Genomic DNA, 16024 nt, shown 5'->3' on the forward strand with positions numbered 1-16024 from the left:
ACAGAACCAGCACTGGACCATTTCTAGCAGGGAGGTGATGCCACAGCCAGGGGAGCCCTTTCACTGGATCCCCCAGCCGAAGCATCACCACTGACTGCTAGTCAGCCCAGGCCGGGGAACACAGGGGAGTTGGGGACCCCCATTAAAGGTGTCCCCCCTCTCCAGGGCACCCCAGGCTGATAGCCCGGGGCTATCCCCAGCACCCCTGGGCGGTGGGTGCTGGATGGATTTGTGTTGTGTATGAATATATAAATATTGTCTTTTGCAGTAGTACTACAGGTCCCAGCAGGCATCCAATGCATACTGGCACTTGGAGTACCACAAGTACCAGCAGGCAGGGCACTAAGGGCCTGCTGGTACCTATAGTACTCCTGCAAAAGAAATATTAAGATAAAACAGACACCGTTTTTAAAAAACGATTTTATTTAGCGGGACCTTCACCTGGGGGGCGGCAGCCTTAAGCTCTTTTACATGGCTGCCGTTCCCCCAGGACCTCTATGGCGTCTTCACCTGGGGGATGACGGCCTTTAAGCTCTTTTTTTTCCTGGCCGTCGCCTATCCAGGGCTTCCGCGGCATCTTCTGTCTTCGGCAGCTCTTCTCTGCCGCCTCCCCGCCACCGACTGAGTTAACTTCAACTCGCACTGGCAGTATTTAAGCCATGCGAGGAGGCGGGGTGATGTTGCAAGCCGTGATTGGCTCATGGCAGCCATCTTTGAATTTCGAAAATAGCGCTGAGGCGCCATTTTTGAAAAGGGCACGCTCTGTTCTCACCATTGAAGTCAATGGTGAGAACAGCTCATTGGCTGAGAGGCGGAAGGCTCGCCTCTATCTGCCAATGAGCGCTCCGCACCGGGATTTCTATGCTGAAATCCCGGGCGGAGCTGTCATTCGGGTAGTAGGTGAGCGTCCGGATATCTCTCTTTTTTTTATTTTTGCCAAGACCCTGGATTGTGTGAAGAGGACCTGAACAACGCATAGGAGGAGGTGAGTATGGAATTTTTATTACAGGTACTCCCCATTGCGTTATCTACTGGAGAAGAGTACAGAATGGCTTCAGGGATACTAGGTGAGTGTGTGAGATGGTGTGTGCATGTGTGTGTGCATGTATGTTTTAATAAAATTATTCTTTTCTACAGTGTGTGTTTTTTAATATTGCTTTTGCTGTGGAACTAAAAGTACCAGCAAGCCCGTAATTCCCCGCATGCTGATACTTGTGGTTCTCAAAGTACCAGCATGCGGGGGAGGCTTGCTGGGAACTGTAGTTCCACAACAAAAGCCAATATTTATATTTTCATATCCACCACACTTTACATAATCAACCCAGCACCCACCGCCCAGGGGTGCTGGGGATAGCCCCGGGCTATCAGCCTGGGCCTGGGTTGCCCTGAGGAGGGGGATCCCTTTATTGGGGGAGTCCCCAACTCCCCAGGGATCCCCAGCCTGGGCTGACTAGTGGTCAGGGGTGATGCTTCTGCTGGGGGGCCCGGCTAAAGCCCGCAAACGACGGCCATCTTTGTGCACCCAAGTGAAGCCACAGTTATTGCACCTGCTGGAGGCTCCTACTGCGGCTGCGCAACAAGTTGAAAAGTCCTATCTCTACAATGGCGCATTCTTGAGGTAATAGTTTAAAAACTCTAACTTTCTAATTTACCTGAACCCCAAAAACGCGTACCCTGGCACAAAAGCTACCTAATAAAACAAACCCCAAGTCTAAATTCCACCCCTACCCTGAGTTTTGCCTTCCCAAAAAACCCCCATAGACTACAGCAGAAAAGTGGTCCTAATTGAGAATGTCAGAAAAAAGTGACAGTTGGAGCTTTAGATTACTCCCAAATCCTCACTTTTTATGTTTTTGCCCTGAAATTTTGCATGCACACCCAGTGACAGTTCTACCCGGCCATACCAAATTTCAGATTCATACCTCTAATAGCTTTTGAGGTGTAGCCCCTTAAACACCATGCCCCCCCCTCCGGAATTCTCTATGGAGAACTCCGTTTTTTTTAGTTGCAGCCTTAATATAAGGGCATGAGTATCTATCCTCTTCCTTATTGGCTAACATTCCAGAAGTCCAAACTTCATTCCGGTGTGTTATTCATATACAACCACCTTATGTTCTGCCGGTCCTTCCTTGGGACTTAAATGTAATATTGGAAGCATTACAGAGGACTCCTTTGAGCCACTTCAGTCTGTAGAGTTGCGCTACCCCACTCTGGAAGTTGGTTCTTTTGGCCATTTGCCTCGGCCAGAAAAATATCTGTTTTAGCTGCTCTCTCCTGTAAGCCTCCACTTATCATATTTCATTCGGACCGGGGCCCCCTACATACAAAACCTTCCATTCTCCCGAAAAGTGATCTCTGCTTCCATATTAATCAGGTGATTGTTCTTCCAATGTTCAAGCAGAATTCGGTTTCTTCTGAAGGTTCATCCCTGGATTTTTTTAGGTTGTTTGTGCTGTGCTCATTTATTTGGACCTTACCTCATCTTTGATGCATACGGATTCTTCATTGGTGTTGATGCCCCAGAACGAGACTAGCCAGCCTCAAAAGGTTCCATCGCTAGATGGGTTTGATTTACTATTTGTACGGCATATTTGTTCTTGAATGTTCAGTTTTTGCTTTTATTTGGGCCCACTCGACTCTCGCTGTTGACGCTTTCGGCATGGAGCTTCTGTCAAACAGTTGTGCAGGGCAGCCACCTGGTCATCCGTTCTCGCTTTTCACAAAATATTTACTGCTTCCATACTTTTGGAGCGTGTATAATTCTAAGAGCGACCGGTTCAGACGCTCCTCCCTCCTTAATTGGCTTGCTTTGGTATATCCCAGATGTAATGGCATCCCCCAAATGGATGAAAAAGAAAATACATTTTTTACTCACTGTAAAATCTCATTTGGGGGATGCTGCAATCCCTCCCTTGTTTGGTTTCATATTATATACCTGTTGGTTTCTCCGTGGGTCATTTGCCAGCTTTTTTAAACAGACCAAGCTTATGGTGGAAGGGGAGGGGTTATATAGGGGGTGGGAGCCAGTTTCAATTACTTAGTGTCCAACTCCACACCTCACTATGCATAACCCAAATGTAATGGCATCCCGCAGAATGGACTATAAGGAAGAGATTTTATGGTGAGTAAAAATTGTATTTTCCCTTTAGAGTATAAAATCTTGCCAGCAGGAACTTGTTTTATTAGGTAATTTTGTATTTTGTGGGTCAAAATTATATGTTAATTTGTTTCTTGTCTGTTCACTGTACAGTATACCAATGTAATCCTGTATTTTATTTGCCTATATATATATATATATATATATATATATCTGTTGTGGCACAAGAGAAATAAAAAATATTGTGTGCGCCTAACATTGTGGATGTGCAGCTGATGAGCTCCACTTGTCACCTGATTTTATCTGCGTCCATCCCTGTCTTCATGTTAAGATCCGCACTCTGACTCACCCTCCTTTGGCTCCTGATGGTGTTGACCTCCTGTTCAGCAGTCATCTGGGCTTTTGGATCATTCCAATACACTGTATCTGTTGGGCCATCTGGGCAATCCTGTTATGACTGTAGTCTGGATTCTCCTTTGATGTGCTTGTGCTGGTATCGCCAGCTGCTCCTATCTCTATAGCCGATCACCGTGCATGCCAGCTGGCTTCGCAGGCTCGGCCGACTACAGCACTGCCCTTGGCTGGTCGGCTTCTACCTCCGGTACTTCAACTCTCCCCTGGCACGGGGCCTCCTACTACTTCTTACAACACCTGACACTGGTAGGCTTCCGACCTGCATATTTTTCTGGTTGTGATGCACCATTCTCATAACATCTGTAGGCTCCTGGCTTCCACATCCACTGGTACCAGCCTTAACAACAGTATTTTGGCTTCCCACATACCCCCACTTTCAGATTCATCTGGGAATGTTGCAAGGACATTGAGGGGCCCCCACATTCCTCTTGACGGTTACTTTGATTTAACTCGTCCAGGAATGATGATGATCGTCCATGCAAGATGACGTTTTGCCTCTTTCTGAGTTCGGTTTTTTTGGAGGGAAAAATCCGAACTCAACGTGCAAACTCGAACCTATCCGAGCCTGCACATCCCTACTTTAAATATATGGCATGTCTCAAAAGCCTAAGAAGTTGGTCCAAGGTGCTACATCCAACTGCTTTGAAGGGAAGTCCAAATCTGCTGCACAACCCCACAATCTCAATTACTTTTCTACCTCAGCCCCCCCCCCCCCCACCAATCCAGAGATTGATCTGGCTATTTAAGCAGTTTTGGATAATTTGGTAGACGGCATTATGTTCCCATTCCAGCAAAAGTGAAAGAATGTAGTGGAAGATTTAGATCCGACATCACTTTACTAGAAGCTCATACAGATTCTTTGTAGACTAAAACAGATTAACTCTCAGAATGCGATGGACAAGGAACTTGCACTCTTCAGGTCCCAGATCACAAGCTGAGAGACAAAGAAGACGACCTTGAGAACAGGTCAAGACATAACCTTTATCTCCATCATATTCCTGAGATTGTCTCTGCCACCTCCCTCCCAGCCTTTTTGAAAGATGTCTTTATCCATCTGGTGTCTGGTTCTGTATCTCTTGGCTGAAGACTGTGTACTATTTTTGGCACACAGAGCTAAGACTCCTCCCGACCAAAACCCCATGGACATCATAGTCCGTCTCCAGTATTTCCACTCTAAATAAAATATTGATCACGCTTTCCGAGACACGCTAGTGCACTTCTGAACGCAGATTCCTGATGATTGGGAATCTGTGCAAGCACAAGACCCATTCTGCGAGTGTGCACAATGGGTCCTGCTAACTCACTCGCAGACTGGCAGCAGACTGGCAGTAATGGACAGTCTGCCAGTCTGCTGCTGTGTGTGGAAGAGGAGGAGGCGGCGATGACTTCCGTTTCCCAAAACGGAGGCGTGACGCAGCCGTTGCAGGGGAGGGAAGAGGCCAGGATCTCCATCTGCTGATGGAGATTTACTGGCCTCTTCCTCTAAACTGCGGAGGCTGACTTTGGGACCCCATGGGTCTCCGCAGCCCTTCGATGTTATGCAGATTATCTCATGCTGCGTTGGACATTGCAGCTTGGATAAGTAATGCTCAGGAGGCGTGATGCTTCCTGCTGCATTACCATATCTGCAAGGGTTGCAATTGCAAAGCTGCCCATACTGTTAAGGAGGGAACGCTGTTGTGCAGTCTGTGTGCTATCATGCTGGGAAGACACAATGTGAGCAAGAGGCTGTGGGGAGCCATCTCCATGCTCAGTAACATGACACTGAGCGGAAGGGGCAGGAGCAGCACAGACAGACCTCATCACCAGCCTGGAGCGATATGCAGCGTGAGCGGATCTCTGTTCTATCCTGGACAGGCACCAGAGCGGTAAGAAAATGGTTTTAATAGTCTGGAGCGTGACATTTTTGGTACGACTTTTCTCATTTATTATGGATATGGTTCTGAAAGTTTTGTGACTTAATGTAAATGGACTTAACTCTTCCCTATGTTGCTCATTGATGTCAGGGAATGTTACGTAATAACTCCAAACTCCTTTTTAAACAATTCTCTCAAACATTCTTTTCCTCTGCAGCTTGCAAAATCCACTTTACTCATACATAGTGAAATATATTTTATTCTTTCCAAAGTTGTTCAAGACCTTGAAGGTCATTACCTTATTAAATTCAGAAACTTGTACCTTGGCTACAGTCTATGCTCCTAATTAAGGTATGGCTTTTTCTCTTCTGGTTCTTTAGACATATGGGTGAGAGATACAGGGTCACCCAATTTTGGGGAGCAACTTAAATACAGTTATAGATCCAATCTTAGACAAATTCAATTTATCTCCTCCTGCATCACAGTCCTCCCTCTCCGAGGACTCTATCATACTGGCTGCTTATGTAAAACAGCATTGCTCGACTCTTGTCATCTGAGACATTTCATTGCAAGGGACTATCCCCACTTCTCCGGACCTCACCAATTATACTCTAGAATAGACCTGCTTTTTGTCTCTCAATTTCTCATACGGTTTTAGAGGTGGATATTTATCCTTTTTTCTTGGATGGACCATGTAGGAGTATACTTTTATATCTTGAATTTTTCAAGCTCACACCTCCCAATTGTAAATCGCGGTCAGACAACTCTATCCTTTTAAATCCACCTACTCTCACTGAGATCAAGACAGCACTCACTGACTATTTTGCACTTAACTCAAACGTTCTCTCACCTGTTATCTGGGATGCTTATAACTCTATCAGAGGCACACTTATTATTAAAGTTTCAGCCCATAAAGATGAGTACAACAGGTCATTTCTGTATTGGCCCCTAACTGCCTAACATCAGCTATTCCCCTGCTTTGAACTACAGATTTGCATTGATTCCCTAAAAGGTCAGTAAAATACCATTTTATCCTGCAGAGCAGTTCGTACACGTCAAAAACTCCAACAGTGATTCTATGATAAGGTAGACTTTTTTTTTTTTGGCAGCCAAACTAACCAAAAAACTTTCCACTAGGTTTATCATCAAAATAACTCCTGCCAGCATGCCTTCTATTTATGACCATCTCGACGTTGCCAACAAATTGAAAGATTTTTTACCGGGACCTGTACAATTTGCGTAACCACACCACTGTCCATACCAGACAATGTGTACTTGACTTACTTGACTCCATGCCTCCTTCCAACTCCTTCAACTCAACACCAAAAAGGCGTTTGACCATGTTTCCTGTCCCTTTATGTTTCAAGTGCTTCAATGGTACATTTTTTGAAGGGATTAAAGCTCTATATCCACAATCCCAGCAATGCTGTAGGACAGTGGGATGCTCTCCTTGTCATTCAATTTTTCCAATGGAACTAGGCAGGGATGTCTCCTCTCTTCTTATCTTCGTTCTAATAATAGATCCCTTGGCTATCAAAATTTAAGCCAACTCAGACATCCACGGGGTCTCTCATGCTTATGCTCATAAGATTGCCCTCTATGACGTTCTTCTGACTATAGCAGACCAGGCCAATTCCCCTCTTCCCCCACTCCTTGTGACTATTCAAGACAATGGTTCACTCTAGGACTATAAGGTAAATCCCCAGGATCTGGCATGTTAACAAAATTTAATTTATGATAAGCGTTATCCACAATACATGTCTAGCTTTTACTAAAACGTGGGATCCTTGGACTTAAGTTTTTTATGTCTAATCCACCTTCTAATAAATATTCAATTCTCATCTGTTCTTCCCACCTCTATGTTGTAACCCTTTCCCCCACCCCTCCTCTGTTCGTAACCGCCCACCTTACAGATAGCCACTCCTTTCATGTAACTGTACTAAAAATATTGTACAACATTATAATGCTTAGGTTGGCTTGAAATTGGAATAATCTGTTTCTCTTATATTATTCAATCTTCAACAGTTTTTTTTTTTTACACTTATTCTCCTTTACTTAGATGTCTGACTGTTTTTTTTTTTTTTTTGTATTGTTTCATGCTGGAGCTTGTACTGCTGGTTAAATAAAATTCTTAAACTAAAAAAGAAATGTGTCTGTATGTGTGCTTGTGTGTGGACATATCTGTCCTGAATTTAAAAAAATACAGTACCCAAGCATATTGGATATATAAAGTTTCCATCTGGTGATGAAAGAAGATACTGTCGGCATTAAATGATCTGTTACTCTGTATTAAATGATAATTAAAAAAAAAATATATATTTAGAATTGAAAAAAAAAGTAATTTAAATATTTTAATGGAAAACAATACCGTTAGGGTTGTCTAGCACCCCCCAGTGTCAATTGGATCCCATTGTAATATTACCCTCACTCTCTAGTGGCAAATAGATTCCACAGGGGTAATTGATACCCTGGTGGCATTACCCCCCCAGTATACCCCAGTCTTAAATTGCTGGCTGAGGTTGCAATCACATCAGGTAAGTGGTTAAAGTTTATGGGAGGAATTGCCATGTGCTAACTGATCCCCCTGGGGCTATCTAGTTAGCACTGAAGTGCGGCCACTTGCAGCACTTATTGATGATTTTTTTCGGGATCTCAGCAGGCTCAGAAAAAAAAATCCCTGATAATTAGCCTGTTTTTGGGAAGCCACCCACGAAAACAAATACTGTGGGTCCGTGAACTTATCACGGATTATATGTGTATTCGCCCGTAAACAGACTCTTTGGGTGTGAAAAATGGGCTCTAATTGAATTGCCCGAACCTACAAAATGGGAACTAGTCCCTTTTTTTTGTGCCTGAAAAATTATCTGGGCTAATTGCATTTCCCCCTATGTAGTTTACCTATATAATCGAAGACCCCTGTATCAGTAATCACTTACCTGGCTATAGGTGTTCTCTAGTTCCAGCTGATGCTCTCCGCTTTCCACCACCAAAGTGTTTTTTAAAGACCTGAGTGTCTTGGACAAAATAAATTGAGGTCCATTCCTTTTTGCAATTTGTAAAAATAAATTGTATTTGTTTATTTTATTTGTCATAATAAAAAGTTTGGAACTACGGATGTTTTATTTAAAATCATCAGAATTATTTTTGTCTGTTCTGTTGGTGAATACGCTTTAAGAATGGATCATTTTTTTGTTATGGTTTAAAAGTGTATCATCCAGAACAGTAAAATAATTTTATGTAAGAATATTTTCTACAAGGAAAGGTCTTGACACTTTTCCACATTTAGAATGGTTATGCAGTCAGTAATTTCAGCTTTGGCCAAGATTTTTGAAAACATTGCTAAATCAAAGTTGTGGGCCTCAAGACAAAAATAGGGAAAGGAAAAATTTGGATACTTGTTTTATTTTTTATTTTTTGGATTGTATTTACCTCTGTTTTGCTTTCAGGAGATTTTAGCATTTGGCAACAATTTATTCCTAAACATTTGCTTGATTTTTGCTGACATTGTGCATAACTTTCTTTTAGGTCCATGTAATTCGTGAAGTTGCATCTATTGCCCAAGAAAAACTTGGCTTGTCCTGTGAAGTAATCGACTTGAGAACTATTTTGCCATGGGATATTGAAACAGTCTGCAAGGTAAGCTTTATGATCTCATCTGAAAATTGGTATAAAAGTACTTGGAAATGAATAGCAAGGATTTAATAGTACCACATTAAAATATTGAGAATAGCACCTCCCATGTCAATTCAAATTGGGAAAGGTCTCCTCGTTTTGTATGCATTGCGAAGATGTGAGTGTATGATCCTGCTTTATTAAACACCTTGATGATTCCAGCTGTCTCTTGATAAGTTTTAGACTGCACTAATTCATGTGGTGCTCCGTCACATTGGTACGCTTTGTAGTTCGGTACAGTTGGACACCAAGTACTACTACTAACATATGGTATTGGTGTGGAGGGTGACTGATGTTTCTATGATTTTTCTAGCAATGCTGCTCTGCTGTTGGTGACACACGCAGTCACGCCCTTAAATTGGCACAACTCGGGTGGGGGAAGGGGGGTTGTATCTTTCGGCACTTTTGAGGTGCTGCACTCCGTTGTGACAAGTCTGCCTAAAAATCCTTTAATGGATTCTGAATTTGGATATGTGGTTGTTCTATACAGTTTAGTTTCCTTGGAATTAATTTTGATAGGATTTGCATACAGAGGATTTTTTTGTCATATTGTATATGGAATATGATATTTTTATAATTTATATATTGGTCTATTAAGTATTCACTACTAGTGTAAAGTTTTAGGACACCCCCATTTTTCCATTTTTTTTAGTGCAAATTGTATTTTATTGTAGAAAAATCAGTAGAATAACAATACAAATACTTATAGACAATATCCGGGTCGTTGCCAGAAAAGAAAATATAGAAAAAGTCAGACACTGGAAAATATTAAAACTCAATCACAAAAATTGTCAGTGATAACATAAAATATCACAACAGAAGACCCATTTATATAGAAAAGAATAAAAAATAAAAAGAATGTAAACACAAAAAAGACACAACACAAACAGCCAAAGACATAACTAGACAACAAGGTGAGGGGGGAGGAAGGAAGGGAAGGGGATAGATATAATAAATTGGGAAGAAAAATAGCAGTCACCTCAGATCACATAATATAATCTCGAGTTTATCAGTACTTACTAAAAAGGGGTTGAGAGAAATATAATGAAAAAGAAAAAAAAAAATTAAATCTAGCCGTTAATTACTTTCTGAACCAAATACAGGGGCGTAGATTTTATCATTATTTGGGACTGATCTAGGAAATTGAAGGGCGGGAAGCAGATAAGATATTTTTGAAGAACACCGAATCCTTGAAATCTATTCAGCGACACCAAGTATCTCTGAAGGACTCATAATCACCATCAGCAGAGGACAGTATATCATCCATGTCCATATATAGATCCAGCCTAGTGAACCATTCCATAACTGTTGGAGGAGAGGAGGAGCGCCATTTCACCGGAATAACTGCTTTAGCAGCGTTGTTCAAATGGCATAATAAAGTTTTCTTGTACTTTGAGAGGGGCCCAGATGATAGGTGAAACAACCAAAACGTTGGATCTGTAGGGACCGGTTCGTCTAAAATTTTTGCAGAAAGGTTGAGGTCTTCATTCCAAAAAGGCTGAAGGATAGGACACTGCTACCAGATATGGAGTGGATTACCTGGAGCCCCAGAGCAGCGCCAACAAATATTCGGGACCCCAATCCCCATCTTGGAGAGAGTATCTGGACATCTATACCAACGTGATAACAATCTATATTGAGTCTCCCTAACGCCAACACTAGGAGAGCAAGCGTGAGCCAACTGAAATATTTTCTCCCACTCATCGTCAGTTAGGCCGACTCCAAGCTCCAGTTCCCAGACCTTGGTAAAATTGGGGAGAGAGAGGCTAGCGTCTGCCGAAAGGAAATCATAAATCAGCGAGATAGTGTGAGTCGGAGGGACAGGGCTAATACATAATTGCTCAAATGGCGTACAAGGGAAGCAGAGGGTCTTAGGGGGGCCAAGAGATTGTAGAAAATGACATAACTGGAGGTAGTGCCAGTATTCCCGAGAGGGTAAATTCCATTTCCCACACACCTCATCAAAGGGCACAAAGTTACTGCCACCCACCAGCTGTCCGAACCTAAAAAGTCCTACCGCTAACCAGGGGTGAAAAATCTTAACATCCATACCTGGGAGGAATTGTTCGTTAAAAAGAAATGAGGTGAGGGAGGAGTGGGATGAAGATATCGAGGGGGACTTTTGTAATGTTTTCCAAGAGCTTAAGGTAGGGCCAATGGTAGGATGAGAGATTTTGGGGAGGACAGGGAGCCATGGGGCTATTGATAAGGGGATCTTCAGCATCTTATTCTCAATTTGCACCAATTGTTTCGAGGTTTCTGGTCTGTTCCAGGACAAAATTCTGTGTAAAATGCAGGCCTGGTAGTAACCTTTAATATTTGGGAGGCGTAAACCCCCTCGGAACATGATATCTACTTTCAAACGTGGTCTGCCACCTCCCCAGACAAATTCTCTAATGAGGGCCTGGACTTCCAGAAAACATCTTGGAGGTAGTTGAATTGGGAGGGTTTGTAACAAGTAAAGGATCTTGGGGAGAGAATTCATTTTGAGAATGCCCAGCCTCCCAAACCATGAGAAGGGTCCTGATTTCCATAATCTCAAATCCGAACGTATCTTGTTCAGGAGGGGAGTGAAATTGGCCTCAAATAGGCGGGAGACATCCCTAGTAAGATTAACTCCTAGATATGCAAGTTGGGAAGGGTGCCAGTTGAAAGGGAACGCTGATTTAAGGCATGAAACCATCTGTGGAGATGCCGTAATATTTAAGGCCACCGATTTAGAGTAGTTGATTTTAAAGTTGGAGAGATCTCCAAATATCCTAAATTCCTCCATCAAATTCGGTAGAGAAATAACAGGATGTGTAATTTTGGCCAATAAATCATCGGCAAATAAAGCTAATTTATATTCATCGCTATGTAACCTAAAGCCAGAAACGTTCGGATTCAGCCTGATCGACCTTGCCAGAGCCTCCATACAAACAACAAAAATCAGGGGGGATAAGGGACAGCCCTGTCTAGTTCCATTATTAATGGAGAAAGAGTCAGAAAGGGAGCCGTTAACCCTAATGCGGGCAGTGGGAGAACGATAAAGAGCAAGGACGCGTTGAAGGCAAATAGGGCCTAGTCCCAAGTGTCTCAGTATTCCAGACATAAAACTCCAATCTATCCTATCAAATGCCTTTTCGGAATCAGTAGACAGTAGAATAGCTGGGGTATCAGTAGAGGAGATATAATGAATAAGGGCTATAATTTTGGAGGTATTGTCCCTAGCTTCCCGGCCTGGGACAAACCCCACCTGATCATTATGAATCAGAGAAGGTAGGAAATGCTTTAATCTGTTTGCTAGGAGTTTCGCATATAGTTTAATGTCTATGTTAAGAAGGGAGATTGGACGGTAACTGGGACAGAGGGGAGGGGTCCTTGCCTTCCTTAGGGATGACCGTTATATGGGATTCTAGGGATTGGCCTGAAAAGGGGGTCTTATCGGAAACCGAATTAAAAGCCTCCAACAATGGGGGAGCCAGTTTGTTCTTAAAAGCTTTATAGTAATTTATAGAGAATCCGTCAGGGCCAGGACTTTTCCCGGAAGGGGTGGATTTAATAGCTTCCAATAACTCAGAGTGAAAGGTCTCTCCAAGTCCTCACTGGCAAGGTCGTCCACCCTGGGGAATCCAATTCTAGTAAGATAGGCCTCAATGGCCTGTTGTTTCCCAAGAACATCAGGAAAGGCTGAGGAGGCAGGTAAATTATACAACGCCGAATAATATGAGCAAAAAGCTTCTGCAATCTTATGGGTATCATGGAACACTAATCCCCTCCCATCTTTAATAGAAGGGATGAAGGAACGGGCTCTTTGAGTTCGCAGAGCTCTTGCTAACATCTTTCCGGGTTTATTGCCCCAACGATAATATCGATTACGACATTTTCGAAAATAATGTTTGACCTTTTCCAATAAAAGTTTATTTAAGGCTGAGCGAGCTTGGACTAAGTCCACATAAACATCAGAGGAAAGGGAGGTTTTGTGAGTAGATTCCAAAACCTGTATTCTCTGCAATAAATGTTCTATCTGTCCCGACCTTTGTTTCTTTAAATAGGAACCAAGTTGGATACATTTTCCTCTAAGGACACATTTATGGGCTTCCCATATAGTGAGACTAGATACTTCCGGGGTGATATTACATTCTAGATATGTATCAATGGCCTCTTCTGAGATCTACAGTAAGGGTCAGACAGAAGGGACTCATTAAAATGCCAGGATCTGGTGATTGGATCAGAAAATCCGAGGGAGATGTCCACCCTCACCGGAGCATGGTCAGACCAGGTTGTCACTCCAATAGAAGTGTCCTGTATCAAGTGGAGAAATCTATGGCCAACTAATATGTAATCTATCCTGGAGTAGGATTTATGGGAACTAGAGTAATATGAATAATCCCTGTCTAATGGATGTGAAATACACCAGACGTCGGACAGCTGATGAGTATAAAGCAACCGTCCTACCTTCCTTAATGTTCGACAAGGGACTGTTGTGGAGCCCAATGAGGTGTCCAGGAGATGATCCAGAACCCAGTTAAAGTCTCCACCTACCATCAAGATTCCCCGTTGGAGTGTATCAATTTTATCCAGAACCCTCTCAAGAAAGGTTGGCAGGCCCTGGTTTGGTGCATAAATATTAACAAATGTGAAAGGTTGATTAAAAATAGAGCATCTAACCAGTAGGCATCTCCCCTCCTCCAAATTATATACTTCAGCATTAGTGACTGGCAAATGTTTAGCGAATAGAATAGCAACTCCCTTAGATTTCGATTGGGGATAATTACTATAATATGTTATAGGGTAAAATTGATTACTAAGTCGAGGAGCAGATGAGGAGTGACGGAAGTGGGTTTCCTGTACAAAAACGATGTCTGCTCTATCAGCATGAAAAGAACGAAGGGCCTGGGTTCTCTTTTCTGGTACATTCAGTCCTCTGGCATTAATAGAAACTATACGGAGTGAGGCAGCCATATGTGGAAAGTTACACTAAAGCTACATAATACAGAAGAATAGACCTGATAAAGCAATACAATTAATAGAGGGACTAAGTAAGAGAAAAAGGAGGGAAAGGGAGAGAAGGAGAAAACAAGAAGGGATGAGGGGGAGACACAAAAAACAAAAATTGCAATAATATAGAAAAACATTGATGAGAGGAAAAAAGAACCGCTGCCAGACAAGGGGACCACCAGGGAACCCTTGTCGCGGGAACAATTAGCGGTAGGGGGCACACAAGGGTGGAATGTCCACGCCATCTAATAGAAAAAAATAAATAAATCACAATATAGTAGAAAGCACACAATATTATTAATATACATTGAATAAACATAACCACATAACTCCTTGTAGAAAAAAAATAAATGTAGTCAGAATATCTCCATATACAGACAAAAAGAGAAAAGGTATATAGTAGCAATTAACTAGAAAATTTTGTAACTTAATTAATCTAATATATCTGACTGTAAATGGACCTTGTGAAAAAGAAAAATAGGTAAATGAAAGAGGTCTAATAAGCCTCTAGTAACAAAAGAGGCCTGAGAGGCCCAATTCTAATCATTACTGAAAAAAAAAAAATTAGAAGAAAGAGCCAATAATGGATAACGCCGCAATGAAGGGGGACCTCATAATATACTGAACATATATCAAGTGGGGTCTGATGCTGGAGGAGGAGGGTCAGGTCCTTTTAGGTTTCTTTTTATGGTGCAGTATTTGTTGCCAACGGTCTCTTCTCGGACGGCCAGGAGGAGCAAGTATCGGAAGTGAAAAGGCCTGCCAATCGGGAAGTGCAATAAGCTCCACACCCAGGGCAGAACAGAAATCAGGTAAGTTCTCGGGAGACTGGAGAACTAGATGTTTACCGGCATGAGTGACCTGTAGAGAGAACGGGAATCCCCATCTATATTCGATTTCTTGTTTACACAGGGAGTCTGTAAGGGGTTTCAATAACCGTCGCTGTTGGAGGGTCCGCCAAGAAAGGTCTTGAAAGATTTGTAGACTGTACCATTGAACTCCACACCGTCCAGGTTGCGGACTTTACGGAGAATCTCCTCTTTTTGTGAGAAGTAGTGGACCCGGCAAATAACATCTCTTGGACGATCAGTTGCAAGACCCTTTGGACGCAGAGCTCTATGAGCACGATCAAATTCCACAGGATCATTGGGGTCAAGCTCCAGTATTTCTCCAAAATTTTTATTTAGGGCATCAATCAAACCACATGGAGGAACATCCTCAGGGAGCTCCCGGACACGAATATTGTTTCTGCGGCCCCTGTTGTCCAGGTCATCCAGTCTGTTTTGCATTGTCCTCATGTCTAAGGCTTGTTGGGAGATTAACTCATGAAGATGAGATAACTGGTTGTCAACTGACTCTTTATCCTCTTCAAGGGTAACCATGCGGGATCCCAGGTGTTTATGCAGACTCAGATTTCGTTAGTACAAGCTGATGTTAGAGTCCTGAATTCGCGACTCCAGAGCCTGCATGTCTTGTTTAGAGGGAAGAGATCGGACGTGGGTTAATACTTCTGTAATTTCCCCTCGTAATTGTGACAATTGAGCATGGAGGTCGCCGGATGCGGGAGAGAGGGCCATGGTGGGAGAGATGATCTGCACAGGTGTGGAGTCAGCAACAGGTGAATCCGCAATGTGAGAGATGGATAGATATGAACGAAGGTTAGGTTGAGAAGAATCGGCCTTTGGTGTCCGAGGATCTTTTTTTTTGCGTAACTCTCTTGGTCTTGCCCATCAGGAATAGACTTGAGGAAGAGTCATATGGTCATGTAGTGTGTTAGATAGATGGATGGCGGGTGGCACATTCCCCTGTTAGTAAGACTACATAGCAAGCATGAAACGGTCACATAGAGCCTCCGGGTTCACACTATAGCTCCACTGAAAAGGGGGATAAATTACATAGGAAGCTTTTGGTGAGCAGGTGAAAGCAGGCAGAGACGGTGGAGTGGGAGAAAGAAATTAATACATATATACACATACAAATATATACATGGATCAATTTCCTCTAA

At 42.7% G+C, this 16024-nt stretch overlaps 1 protein-coding gene across 1 annotated transcript in view; it reads left to right on the forward strand.

The window, feature by feature from the left end:
* BCKDHB (branched chain keto acid dehydrogenase E1 subunit beta) overlaps positions 1-16024 on the forward strand; it is a 252167-nt gene that overhangs the window by 136061 nt on the left and 100082 nt on the right. The window contains exon 8 of the mRNA XM_088470538.1: positions 8893-9003. Coding sequence (XP_088326664.1) covers positions 8893-9003 — 111 coding nt within the window. The remainder of the gene's footprint in view (positions 1-8892; positions 9004-16024) is intronic.

This window comes from Taudactylus pleione, unplaced genomic scaffold (assembly GCF_031769625.1).
Source record: "Taudactylus pleione unplaced genomic scaffold, aTauple2 ptg000015l, whole genome shotgun sequence".
NCBI classification, from domain to species: Eukaryota; Metazoa; Chordata; class Amphibia; order Anura; family Myobatrachidae; genus Taudactylus; species Taudactylus pleione.